The sequence below is a fragment of the Rhea pennata genome, chromosome 7 (assembly GCF_028389875.1).
Source record: "Rhea pennata isolate bPtePen1 chromosome 7, bPtePen1.pri, whole genome shotgun sequence".
NCBI classification, from domain to species: Eukaryota; Metazoa; Chordata; class Aves; order Rheiformes; family Rheidae; genus Rhea; species Rhea pennata.
Window position 1 is genome coordinate 22860606 of NC_084669.1, and position 13678 is coordinate 22874283.

Here is a 13678-nt window from a genome sequence, read left to right on the forward strand (position 1 = left end):
AACGTCTTCTGTGGCCATAAAACCAAAGAAGACTTGTTGGTAGCAGGCGCAGGCTTTCAAATTTGATGTATTCAGCTGATTTTTTAATGGCTCTAAAATAGTCAAGTATTTTTTAAGCCATTAAGGTAATAAAGCATAAAAATTAGAAGTAGCTACATTTCCCTGGCACCAAACGATTTGAAAGCATTACACAAAGAGCAGATGGATGTCCTCCGTTCACACGGAAACCACCTCCCCAACTCAGCCACCTCTGGGTGAAACACAGCAGCAGTGAAGCACCACAGCAGCCATCCACAAGGCAGGGAATGGGCTTTGGCCAGGACAGCCGGCCTCACAGCCCGCCCCAGCGCAAAGCGCCTTGGGCTCAAGGAAAAAGCCACCATCTCCTCCTTTGTCTCTTTCAGAAAGACTGATCATGTCGTACTTGGTGAAACATGCTGAGACGTACTCCAATTGTTTCTAGGAGACATTAAGCATCGTTCAAAAGGAGAAGAAACAAGCTATTTCGACGAAAAACCGAGAGTCACATGGCCACGATCAACAAGACATGAAGTTTCTAAGCATAAGGCACAGACAAGACGACAACGTAGGAATATGATGCAGAGGATGTAAAATGCCTTTGATTCACTAAAAGTAGCTGATACTTAAAGACATGCATCACAGGTGTGCGCCAGCAATTCTCAGCAGGCATGCTTTAACATATGCAGCTTGGTATAGAGATATCAACTAATTTACCAGGCATAAGAGTCAAAGCAGTTCTAAATGAAGCCAGAATGGGAAAAGGGGAAGGGGGGAAAAAACAAACAACATTCTCTGGAGAGCTAATGTCGGCCTAAAGCGCAACACTGTGAGAGGCAAATATTGCTTTGGGTCAAGCAGCAGACTGAGGTAACTAAAACAGACCTCTGACCCAGATTTCCTCTTTGCTGTATCGTCTATATTTAGGAGGTCCCCAAATCGCTCATTAGTGATAAACTGATGGTGCGTTGGAATAACCCCTGTGTGCCTTCTAGCTGCAATATCAGCTTCTTCTTGCTCACGTTTAAGCCGTCTCTGGTCCTCTAAAAGTTTCTGCCATAAAATTGCATAAAATGGGCAGTAAATCATCTAGTTTAGGGCATTTGACAGCTACCACAAACGTGACTTCAATAAAATTTCTGAGGTCCCAGCAAAAACCTGGGGCTTTACAGGAACATAACATACCGATTCTACTTGCTACACAACAACTCCTCTTTGATTTAGCAAGCATAAGTATATATCTGTGGCATTTCTGATATCCAGCACATACAGTGGACCTGATCCAAAGCTTATGGAAGTTAACAGCGCTTTGGGTCAGGTCCTGAGAGTCTCTAAGATAAGGGGCAGATTTCTGATAATGCAGAGGGCTGATCCAAACCTCCTTTGGCCAACAAGGAGTTTCTCTCATTGACTTCCATGAGTTTTCTTGCTGGATTTTAGGGGTGAGGGGATTGTTAGCTGCTTCAAGGGAGAAGACAACAAAAATATAGTTTTACAGTGAAAAAAAAAATATTTTTTCAGCGAAAAATATAATTTTTAACATAGAAATTAGGTTTTATCATATTTCAAAGCACACACAAATATTTGAACAGAGAAGGATAATGTGCTTATTCACTGAAAATATCACTGTTTAATCTTCTGGTCTTTTCAGACAATGGAAATTAGCAGCTTCTTGGAAAGCAATTACTTTATAACTTCTTTAACTTAGATTTGATATAGTCAGTGCTGAAAAGACTACATGGCTTTAGTAATATTCCAGCTTATATATTTCAGTCAGCCATTTCAGAAGGGACTGTTACATTTTGTATTAAATGATTTAGGACATCATGAAGAATTCTAGTTTTCACTCAAGGAGAATTTCACATTTTCTGATAGCTTTAAATAGCTTTCATTGGCTATTCAAAACCTAAGACTCCCCACAAGAAAAATCAGTTCTGGCCAGTTTGATTAATACTAACTCAAATGGCTTGCTTGGAGAGCAATAACAACATACTCACTTACAGAACAACCGTTTCGTCTGTGAGACACTGATGTGTTGTACCACATCTTACACATATCTCCAACCTTTATACATTCTTTATGGTCCTCATATACCATTTTTATGAAATTCAACTATCGGGTTCAATTGAAATAACAGATAAACTGAAACACACACAAATTACACAGCGAATCAGTGGCAGAGGTGTTACTAGGATTCAGACATGCTAGTTCCAACTTGTTGCTCTAGCTTCCAATATATTTATTGTATGTGAAGCTGCTACTATTGTTCTCAGGCTATAAAAGAGCGCATTACCTCTTTATCATCATGGCGTCTGCGGATAATTTCTTCCGGAGTTTCCATGTAATCAACTGGTGCAAAATGCCTTGGTGATTCTGAATCTACTTTGAAACAACATAAGGAAGTTAAAATACAGATGGATTTATTTAGCATAACCAGAAAGGAAAAAAATAGGTATTTTTAAACAATTTGCTTCCATTACAGCAGCAAGAATTTTCAATTACTGTTGATCAAATTGCCAATCAAATGTTGATAATTTATCCATTTTCATTTTTTTCCCTTTTGGGCTGTACTTGTGAACAAAGATCAAAAAAAGGAGAAAATAAAGGTACGGGAAAGAATAAAAACATATAAGGACTTCGTGAAGAAAAGATTTGCTGCCATCAAAATAGGATTTAACATTTCATTGTTGAGAAAAGTTTAACACACACACACGCACACACAACTAGACCTTGAGAAACTGCTCCTTAAAGCAAATCATCTGGGTTTGTTTTATATTTCCAACAGTGCAAATGACATAGGACTAGAAGTATCTCATGTTGAGATTCTTGTATCCCAGGAGTTGCTTGAGAGACAAACTGCGCCTGATGTGTTTAGAAAGGCAGCGGAAATCGTTTCTCAGAAGTGCAGCTGTTAACAAGTCCTGAACATAAATTCTCAGCAAGACACGCAAAGGACGTTAGACATACTGGAAAAAAAGGAGAGTCAGGGGATGCAAAGGTGGGGAATAAAAATGCAGGGGTTGTGAAGAAAAGGGGAGGAGAAAGTAAAGCAAGAAGACAGATGAAGGGACACTGGTAAAGAACACAAAAAGCCACCTCCTAGGTGCGTGCCAAGTTCACTTTGCGGGTTGTTGTTTGTGTCCAAGCTGTGATAGGGAGCGTATGGAACAAGGTTGCCATTGTTAAAGGAATCAGGAGCACCAGCCCGGCCCATGAAGCTATCTCGGGTACATCCCCTCGTAGGGAAGTGGCTAAGCTTCTCCACAATGTCAAAGGAAGACAGGCGCTTTGGGGCTAGAGGCCTGCTTTTGAAGCACAGTCCGTGCTGAGAGTAGTGACTCTTGTCTCCTAGGCTGCCCTGTACGGGGTCATGTGGGCTCTCGGGGCTGGGTGCTGATGGGGTTCCTGGGCAGTCCAGGGGTGGAGTTCTCCTGGAATGGTGGTGCAAGGGCTTTTTCAATCGGAAGGGGAGAGGGCTCATTAGGTAGACATTTCTGGGGAGTGTGTGTCTGTTCCCATAGACATCCCCTTTGGAATCAGGGTTCCTGGAGGACTGCTGCTGCTCATGCCTTCGGATAGTAGTGAACCTGGTGTAGGAAGCTGGGCATGCGCCTTTGCATCTGTTGATTTTATATTTCTGAGGCCCATTGAGGTTGCTGTTGCTGCTGCCGCTGTCATTGGATGCATTTGAGAGGAGATCTATCTCATCTGTGCAAGCTGAAAGTGTGTCCATAGGGATGGCATCACTGACATCTGAAGCTGTGTCCTCCACGTTGCTGCAGGAGTGGGAGGATTTATCTGCCAAGCTGGCAGCATCTTTTTCTTCTTGGTGGGGTTTTGGCAAATCCAGAACGGACTCTGCAGAGTAGGCAGAACTCAGACAAATTTTAGACTGAAAAGAAGTGGGGAATTTGCTTTGTCCAATGGAAAATTCAAGTGAGGGCATTGATCGGGATCTCTGGATCAGCTGCTCAAAGGCACTGATACGGGAGGAAACTGTGTCTTTGGGGATCTGCTCTGAATTCCCCTGGCTAAGACTGTGCTCCGTCCTGTCCTTTGCCTCATTCTCAAACTGAGATGCGATATCTCTCACGCTGCAGGAGGAGACTGCACCCAGATGGATCCTGGATCGGTTGATCTGGTGCATGTCTTTATACAGCACTGTAAACTCCATCCCACTCTTCCTGGAGGCAGGGAACAGGTAGCCTTTCCTGGAGTTGGTGCCATATTCCTGCAGGCTCATGGTACTGCCAGATTTGATGGCATACTCCTGCTTCGACTTCATCAGCATGTTTTCTATGCCTTCCCCTATGTCTACCATCAAAGCTTTTTTATTATCGAACAAGGTAATGGAGCTACGAAGGTTTTCGCAGCTTTGAGCTTTCTCATGAGACAGCAAGATACCCTTCTTGTCCTGCACAAGAGCAGGTGGAGCTGCTAGTTTGGGTTTGAATTTAGAAGGGAGGATTTCAGTAATGCAGGCTTTTGCAGCTGATAAGGGCTTCTTATGTTTACATGCGAGACCTAACATACCGGTATGACTAGCGTTAAAGGTTCGGCTATTAACTGAAGAGGGTGCAGTCATATGAGCATTCCCACCTTTACGATCCACTGGTAAGCATGCAGAATAAAATAAATACAACCTGTTAGCTTAAATGGTAGAAAGCTATTGACAGAGGAGAGAAAACATGCTTGGATTTCATAAAATGCACTTTAAAAAACAAGGTTCCAAAAAATAAAGGAAAGCAGGAAGACTGTGCACAACAAGCTGCGCTTAAAGGAGTAGGTGAGGTGCTGCTAATGTTTCTAAAATGAGACGCATGGCCAGAAGCAGGCCTGGAGCACTTTGAAGGTACCATCCTAGAAAGTGCTGAGTATCCTCAGCTTCCAGAGAAGCTGTGGCACCATGGAGAAGGGCACCTCAACTCTGGGAAGGATCAGGGTGTTAGCAAGAATGCAGAGGCACTGACACTACAAAAATGGCTTAATACAAAGCTTGTAATTACACCTACTATGGTCTCACCACAATGCTTGCCAAACAGATTATTCCTGTGAGGGAGAAGAAAATCAAGAGCTGGTTGTGCTAGCACAAGCAGGGCTCATCAGCTGGCTTTTGCCTGCTTAGAGATTCCTCATACTAGTAATAAGCTGAGTGTTTTCCAGACAGTGTGGTTGGCCATGTTTATTTTAAAAACCAGGAAGTCAAATCAGGACATTTTTCAGGTCAGATCCAGTCTGGGTTCAGCTGTAACTACAGTTTTTTAGGTCTGTTTCTGATCTGAGTTCAAACTAAAATGTCAAAATAACCATTCAGGTTCAACTACAGTTCAGGGAACAGTAACTGTTTGAACAGATTTTTTTTGTTCAGATCTAGTTTGAGTCCTTGCCCTACAGGCCTGACATAATGCTGAAAAACAGCTGGAAGATGGAAACAGAGAGGGACCTTTTTGGTGCGATGTACTATTTTTAGGGAGAACAGCTCAGAAACCCAAATGCATTCCTTCCCCAGTCCTCTCCCTATCTCAAGCCATTTTTAGGTTGAAATTGGCTCAGAGATACATTCCCCATCACAACTCCCTGATGGCAGTCAGGCTCTTCCTTCTTCCTAATCTTGTAGAGATGGGGGAAAGAAAGGGGGAGGAGGACGCAGCACAGACTCTCTCATAGGCTGCAGGGCTATTGCCAGGTTTGCAGTGTCCAATGTGCCTTTGCACACCCCTCACAGGCAGAAGGCTGCTCAGCCCATGGTGCCAGCTATGCAAGGACAGCCAGGCCAGCAGGCACAGTGTGGCTTGCTGAGATACTGCGGTGGGAAATGCAGAAAAGGCAAGGAAGGGCTCTAGCGTGACAAGGATGGGTAGCAAGGCCAGGCCTGAGCAGCTCAGAGGAAGAGCATGAGGGTATGGGGAAATACCAGTACGTATCTGCGGTGCTGAATGGAGGGAGCTGGTCCCTGCTGGGAAGAGGAACCTGGATCAGATAAAGGGGGCATGAAGAATATTGGCCAGTGTTGGCTGAGAGGAAGAAGAAGGGAAGATTGGGGATGGCAAAGAGGAGGGACAGAGGAAACCTCAGTTGCCTTGAACAGGACTCCAAACCCTGCAGGAATTTGCCTGCTATCACCTGGCTTTTAATACCCTGTGCAGAATGGAGGATAGAGATTAGTGCCCTGCTGACCTACCTTTAGTGGAAGCAGAGCTAGAAGGTCGCTTAAGACCACTTAGCCCCTGCAGCGGGATATCTCCACCTTCCAGCACACTCTTGTAAATTTGCCTTTCATTCTCCAAGCCAGCAGGGTCCCCCGGTGCAAATTCTGATTCTCTCTTCACTGCATGGTAGCTGGGTGAATATGTGGAGGTGGAAAACAGTTCACAAAACAGGAAAAAGGAAGAACATCAGTGGGTTACTTCTGTTTGCTGAGAGCATCGGGAAAAGCAAGAGGAAATCACACTTATGAACCCAGGTTGGACTGAGTACAAGGAACTGATGCTTCAGGCTGGCAGAACAGCCAAATGAAGAGGTTATGAACATGCTGCAATTATATGTTCTGGGTTTTGCACTACCCTAGCATTCTCCACCTAAGGGAGCTCTCTCAGCTCAGTCCCCCAGGAAACAGGTGGCAGGAAAGCATTCCTCCTTTATTTTTCAGGTAAGAAAACAAGAGTCACAGAGCAGCTACAGCTTTCCTTACAGACACACAGAAACTCAGTGGCTAGCTGCCAGTTGATGACACATCTTGCAGCTCCCAGCCCTCTCTCCTTAAACATCAGTCATGCCAGCCTCTTGGTTACAAAGCACAGCTGCTCAAGAGTCCACCTCAGCCTGCTGAGACTCCCAGCTAACATTAGAGGACAAGGCTGCCAGGGCAATTCTCTGAGCCCACCAATAAGGGTCTATGCAATGAAGCAACAGTACCATGCTACAGACACTATTCCAAGAAAATTCCCATATGCACACGGTTCTTTAGCTCAGCTTTGCTTCAGGCTTTCACTGTAGGGAGAACAAAATCCTGGGTTCTAGGGCTACCACAAAGACATAAAAACAGAATGCCGGACTCTGAGATGTTTATTAAAAATAGACACAACTGTAATTTGTTAGGCCTTTGAAGATCGAAGAAATTTATTACAAATTCCTTTCCTCAGTCATGAATCTAAGCACTAGTTTGGTCCCACATCTGATTTCTAGAGTTGTTTCCTCTCTGAAAACATAATCAGCACTGCCATGGTATAACTGGCCCTTCCAGTTACAAAAGACTTGCTGAGCAATCAGGCAGACAGTGCTTTCCTATGAGCTGATTCATCCAATATCAGTTCTTGTGCATTCGCAACCAGACTCTTCAGAATAAGATACAGTCTCATATGCAAAGCTGTTCTGGGGCCAAAGTCTGGTTGCTGGAGAGTTTAAAAATTAAAAAAATAGGTCATTTGCTGATTCACGGAAAACATTCTGAAAGCTGGTTTACCTCCTTATGTCCACTGATGATTCAAATTTAAGTGAGTGTGGAGATGCTTGTCATTATGCATGCTTATGTGAAGATAAATTTGTACATGCATCTGGTTATCTTGAATGGATGCTGTGCTTACAGGATAAAGAGAAAGCTTTGAAATACATCAGAGGACTGGTTATGGGGGTAGAATTACACAATGTCTGGATCTCAAAGGAGATTTTTGTTTCCGGACAAAGAAAATCAGGTCATATGAGCGCAGACCCATAAACTGCTTTCTGATAAAATAGCTATTGAAAAACAACACTAAAGAGAAGGGTAATACTGTCACTTTTTCAAATTAGGCAATGCTCCCAGGGGAGCAAGAGTCAGAGCCATAGCTACAGAGCTATTTTGTCTTCTGTGAGTTATCCCAGTACCTCTATCTGTCAGGTTCCTGAGGAAATTTGACCAGTTGCCGCAGAGGATAACGACTCCCCTGAGAGGTAGAAGTATTTTACCCTTATTAAAAACCAAAGGGTTCAAATGATCCTCTTTTGAGCAAACACCTAAGGGAGCAAGAGAAGGCATCTGGCAGAGCACCATCACTGGTTGCTCCCTCATCAGGGCCAGCCAGTACTATGTGAGAGTAAGGTAGTCTGCAAGAAGGCCTGAATCAGGTGAGCAAACGGAAGAGCAGCATTGCAGAAAAGACAACAAACTCCATGGATCTTTTCTCCCTATTCTCCACAGGCTGGAAAGGGAAGAATATGTGAATCCACTGGGCCCCATTTGCCCTCTCCCATTTCCAGGCTACTCAGGTTGCTTCCCTTCCTCTAGCACAGATGCTGGCACTACTGCAAGCTGAGGGTGGTGTCAGAAACAGCACAGGCAGTGCAGGAAACCTCATTTGCTAAGAGATCAGTCTATGCACATGGAAGATGCTTTTCAGAAGAGAATGGTGCTCTGTGTGCTGAAAAGCAAAGATGACACTGATTTTCTATTCGTTAACATAGATGACAATGTAATACACATATGTCAGATCTCTTTTATCTGGAGGATAGTTCTCCTGACATGATCTACAAATTGTAATCCTGCATGTACAGATACAGCCTGCAAGGCTCCATCCAGCTCCTACAGCTTTGGGCTAACAGTCTTTGGTGGGAAATAGGATGGGCTTCAGCAGAAGACCTCCACCAAGAGGAGCAAACCTGGCCTACCTAGTAAAAATAAGATTCACAAGGTTTGTAACTTTTTTAGGACAGTCAGGAATTAGGATTCTTACGCTAAACTTTTAGATTTCTTTTTATTATTTTGCTCTCTTCCCACCAAAACAAAACTAAAATGTCATAGGAGCATCTGATTATAGGAATGAGACAACCAACAAATAAGAATAGTGCAAGTTTTCCTGCAAAATGGAAACAGACAGAAGGGAACTGAGTTGAAATAGGCCTTTAGGGCAAACCACGAGGGGAGGCAAACACATGTGAGTTTAACGGACAGCTGGAGGAGAACATGCTTTTCCTAACAACGCACTCCTGCAGAGGGGATCACTGTACCTACGCGGAATATTACGTGTCCAGTCCAATTAAAGGGAACAGCAGGTTCACAGCAGGAGCTCTACAGCACCTGTAACTCAGCACAGCTCAGAATCTGGCCCCAGATCTTTTTTTTTTCTTCAAAATAAACTATCTCCACATACAACATGTTCAGAGTATACTGCTTATTACATATTCCTCCACAAAAGCAGCACCACATTACATTTTTGAGAATATTGCTATTACTACTGCTCTTTTCTTCCTGGAAGCTAGACTATTGTTGCCTTTCATTAACAAGGATCCTTCTGACCTAGTGTGCATAACTGGGAACCTCAAACATGATCTACATTTTTAATTTATCATACCTGAGTAAGAGAAACAATCTCAGTTCTTTTCAAGCAGTAAAGTTACTTGCATGAAGGTAGAGTCAATTTGTAAACTTCATCAAAAAGGAGTTAAAGTAATGTTTGTTTCTTAAAAAGTTGCTGTCTAGCACAATCAGCAATTCTTACCTAGCCAGTGCAGTCATTCATGTAATCACTTCAAATTTTACTCAAGACCAAAGAGCATACACCGTATTTGAGTTCAGCTAAAGCGCAGACGTAAGTCTTGTGATACATGCATCTGTTTATATGCCTCACCGAAAAAAAAAAAAAGCCAACCCTTTTCCAGCATCCGAAATCCTGTCCTACATACCCTTAGACTGCAAAAATTGTATCAAAAGCAATTTGAAAACTTACTAGGGAGAATGGTCTGTAGAAGTTTCCAAAGGAGTAACACCTGCTGTATTCTGCAAAAGTCCAAACAAAGGAGTCATTGATACACACTTACATGTGAGGAGAAAGAAAAAGTCTTGCATAAGTAATTTTCCATCTATTGCTAGAATATTAGCTTTTGGAAGACATTGAGATTTAAGTGTAAATGCAATCTAAGCTGTCAATATCTCTGCAGAAAAGCGACAATTTTCTTGAGCTCCTTCAGGGCAGTGACAGGTTTTAGCACAGCCAATGCCTTTCACTTCACTTATTTTTTGTCTGCAAATGAGTCACTGAGAATAAAGCCAAAAGCAAGAAGAGATAACCAGGTGGGCCATGACCAGGAGACACATGCTTGTAATTATTTCCCCAAGCTTTTCCCCCAACCGGTCACTGCTCCCCTTTGCTTTAAAGGTAATTACATTTCTGCAGCACAATACATTCCTCAGCGTTCAAATAAATATCATAGCACTAACAAGAAAAGCAATCTTTCAGTCCAGTTTCCTTACTTAAGAGAAGCAATGCCAGCTGCACAGGTTCAATAGCAAAAGCCAGTTCTCATCCGCTTGCTTTAAATCCATCTAACACTTCTTAGGCACATTATTCAAAAAACTGAAGGCAATTGGGGAAGAAATGCTATATTTGGTCTCCCCTTTCTATCTGAGGATTCCTATGCAGGAAGAAAAATCAAATCTTGGGTTGGAAAAAGCAGCTTTTTCAAGTCCTGGTGAAACACCAGAGTATTAAAAAAAAAAAAAAAAAAAAAAGAGAGAGAAAAATTGGCATGTTACCAAATTAATCTACCATTTCATGGTTTGAGTCCCGCTGACCCTCAGAACAGCAGCAGTGGCCGACATGCCCTAGAAGGCCACGGTAAGGTGCAGCTTAAGGAAAATTGTAAAATCTCTTGCAAATATCCAAATCTTGGGCAGGCGTAAGCTCCTAACAGAGAGCAGGGCTTGTATGAAGGCAGGGTAGATGGCAACACGCTTGAGAGGCACGAGACGATGACGTGACGCCAACCAAGAATTTTAAGCTGATTGCTGCTGCCTATTCATGTGAAAAATGGAGAGGGGTTTTTGCAGACATCGAACTCAAAACAAACCCTAAGAGGAGGGACAGGGTGGGGGGAGAGGTTGAAAGGGAGCAGGGGAGAAAGGGACTCACTGTATCTGAAATGGATTTCAAGCCGGATTCTCAGCATCACGTTCTATTATTTCTGACAGCTACACAGCAAGCCATGCAGTCAGAACGGTCAGAACCATTATTTATCCCAACCTCATTTAATAATTATCCAGCAGTGAATAGATTAGAGCAGAGAGTTTGGAAACAGGGATTGGCAGCATGAAAAGAATAGGAAATACCTTCTGTAGCTTTTTATCTGGTGCTTTATAAAGCTTCTCCATTTTTTCTAAATCTGCCTCTAACTCAGTCTGGTAGAGGTAGAGGTCTTTTTCTAGATCAGTCTGGTTAAAGAAGGAGAAGAAGAATGGGAAAATAATGCTTAGGGTTAAGGGAAACCACAGGAATGTTAATTTTGAAAAAAAATAGCCTTTTTAATTGAAAAAAATAGACAAAGATGGTATGGACAATACACAGAAATTCACTAGTAATTAATCAATTGTGTTTCAATCATTACAGAGGCAACTGCTTTAAGCATTCAACATTTAAGATCAAGAGATGCACAGGCCTGCTAAAATCTAATTCTACCAACCTAAAGTTATAAAACCCAGCTGTAAAAAAAAAAAATACCGTAACAATATGCAATATGCTGTTAGTATAATTATCACTGCAGGTCAAGACAGCAAAATCACCACTCTAAACTATGGCTGATTGTGCTTTAAGAATTATTAAATCAATTTACTAGTTACTTAATTGTTAGGCTAATGAGCTCAAGCCCAATTAAAAAAATCACTCACAAGCACACAAAACCCAAGCAATGCTACAAAAATATATCCACACACACATACATATATACTAGATGCTGTAGTACAACGTACGCAAGACAGAATTACCTTTCTATCCTCTCTAGTAAGGATAGAGCAATCTCCAGGAGTATAATCCCAAATCTTTTTTGGAGGCTGATGGAAAGCAGAGGAAGGAAATGAGGAAATGAAGATAAGGAAAGACATCACAAAGAATATGGAAACTGGATTAGAACAGAGGGAGGATACAACAGGGGGATTGCATCAACACTGAAAAAGATTAAAAAAAAGAGAGAGAGAGAGAGAGAAAGAGGGATAAATCTGCTATAGCACAAATACCAAGAGATCATGGGAGGTAAAAGGGAGCATGCATGCAGTCTGGGAGGGGCTATTCTCAACACTGTTCAAGGACATATTTTTGCAAGGTGCTCTTACGGATTTTACACTCTCTAGAGGGAGCCCACAGCTGGTGGTTAAAGCATTTTTAACACAACAAAATAAAAAAAATGAGGGTGAAAAACCACAGTCAGAAAAAGCATTTGCTTTGCTCATTCTTCTTTTCAAAAGGAAAGGATAAAACAAGGGCCTTTTATAAAGAAAAGGGATACAGCTTTCCCACCCCCAGCAGACTATGAATACATACCATGTGAACAAATGTCTGAATTTCCAGTGTTGGCATTGTGGGGCAATGAGAATGCAGAGTTGTTATTTTTTTATTTCATTGCTTTGGAGGGGTTGTTTGTGGGGGAGCTTGGTGGAGGGGGTGGGACACAGGGAACTTTGGGAACTAGCTGTTTAAAATTCAACCTACACATGAAGACTCAGATTTCTAATTAAGATTTTACTGTTTTATACATGTGCAAATAGCAGGGAGAACCGTTCAAAGCGAGAGACTTTTTCCTGGTATTCCTATCCAAATAATGCCATGCTAATAGTCTCATCTCAACAGAAATGCTCCTTACTGATATGCTCAAGGAGATTTTATTCCTGTGAAATCCAAATACATTTGCTCTTTATGGTAGATGGTCCTGCAGAAATTTAGATTTGAGATTTGGAGGGAGGAACTGGAAGGGAGGAAGCAAGAAGGCAGAGCATGCACTCCTTTCCCCAGCCCCCTCCTTCTCCACTTAGAGCAAATTGCTCACTCAGCGCTGTCTCAGAAGGGGCTGGGAGAAGATGCCCCATGAGTGTGCCTCTGCAATCAGAGCGAAAAGCAACTGAACAGCAGCCTGACTGAAGGTCAAGTTCTATGGATGGCCTTCATGGCACTGCGGGGTCTGGAGGAAGGAGGGAAGGAAGAAAGGAAAAAGAGCGAGCATGTGGGGACTCAGTCTCAGCAGCACACTGAAAAAGCATCCATGCCGCAGAGACCAAACCTAGAATCTCCCTGAAACAACTGGATGTTTGTCTGCAGGGCACACGCACATCCACGCAGCTGCCTAGAAAGGGATGTGTGATGCTGAGCCAGCAGTGTCACTTCATCCACCCTAGGCTGGCACCTGCGCTCTCCTCAACAGAAAGCCACATTCTGGACTTTCTAGTGTGTTTGGAGAGCATCAGCCACAAGCTCATAAAACTCCTGTGCTCCCTCTTACCAAGGGTGTTTCCTGGCCATGTCATGTAACTGCAAATAAAGTCACAAAGCATGGGAAATGAGGCCTGTAAAGGTACACATTTTTTGCAGTGCTGGGGTGGGGGGAAGAAGCTGGGCCAAACAGAATTTCTGAAAATCCCAGGCCCTGGTAAACACAAATGAAAATGCTTTGGTTAGACACAGGCCTTAGTCATAAGCTGGTCACAAAATTCTGGAGTGAGCACTACAGCAAAGACAAGAGTCTCTTTTGGCTCTGGTGACTTAGCTCAGACAGAGCTTTGCTGAATTTCTGTCAGATTCCAGCAAGGGGCAGCGCTCTCTCAAACTCTGAGATGGCACCTTCAGCTCCAGTGCCTGGCATAATGTCAAAGCACAACACCCCTAACACCATACTAACAGGCTGACATAGCTCATCGGGGACCATG

General features: G+C 42.9%; 1 protein-coding gene across 50 annotated transcripts in view; it reads right to left on the reverse strand.

The window, feature by feature from the left end:
- SORBS1 (sorbin and SH3 domain containing 1) overlaps window positions 1-13678 on the reverse strand; it is a 181379-nt gene that overhangs the window by 18560 nt on the left and 149141 nt on the right. For 29 of the 50 annotated variants that reach the window (XM_062579806.1, XM_062579804.1, XM_062579823.1 and 26 more), the window contains 6 exons: window positions 11750-11815; window positions 11099-11200; window positions 9720-9769; window positions 6200-6357; window positions 2312-2400; window positions 904-1071 (listed from right to left, as the gene is read on the reverse strand). In XM_062579806.1, coding sequence (XP_062435790.1) covers window positions 904-1071; window positions 2312-2400; window positions 6200-6357; window positions 9720-9769; window positions 11099-11200; window positions 11750-11815 — 633 coding nt within the window. The remainder of the gene's footprint in view (window positions 1-903; window positions 1072-2311; window positions 2401-6199; window positions 6358-9719; window positions 9770-11098; window positions 11201-11749; window positions 11816-13678) is intronic. The other 21 variants (XM_062579833.1, XM_062579820.1, XM_062579848.1 and 18 more) reach the window with 6 other exon arrangements.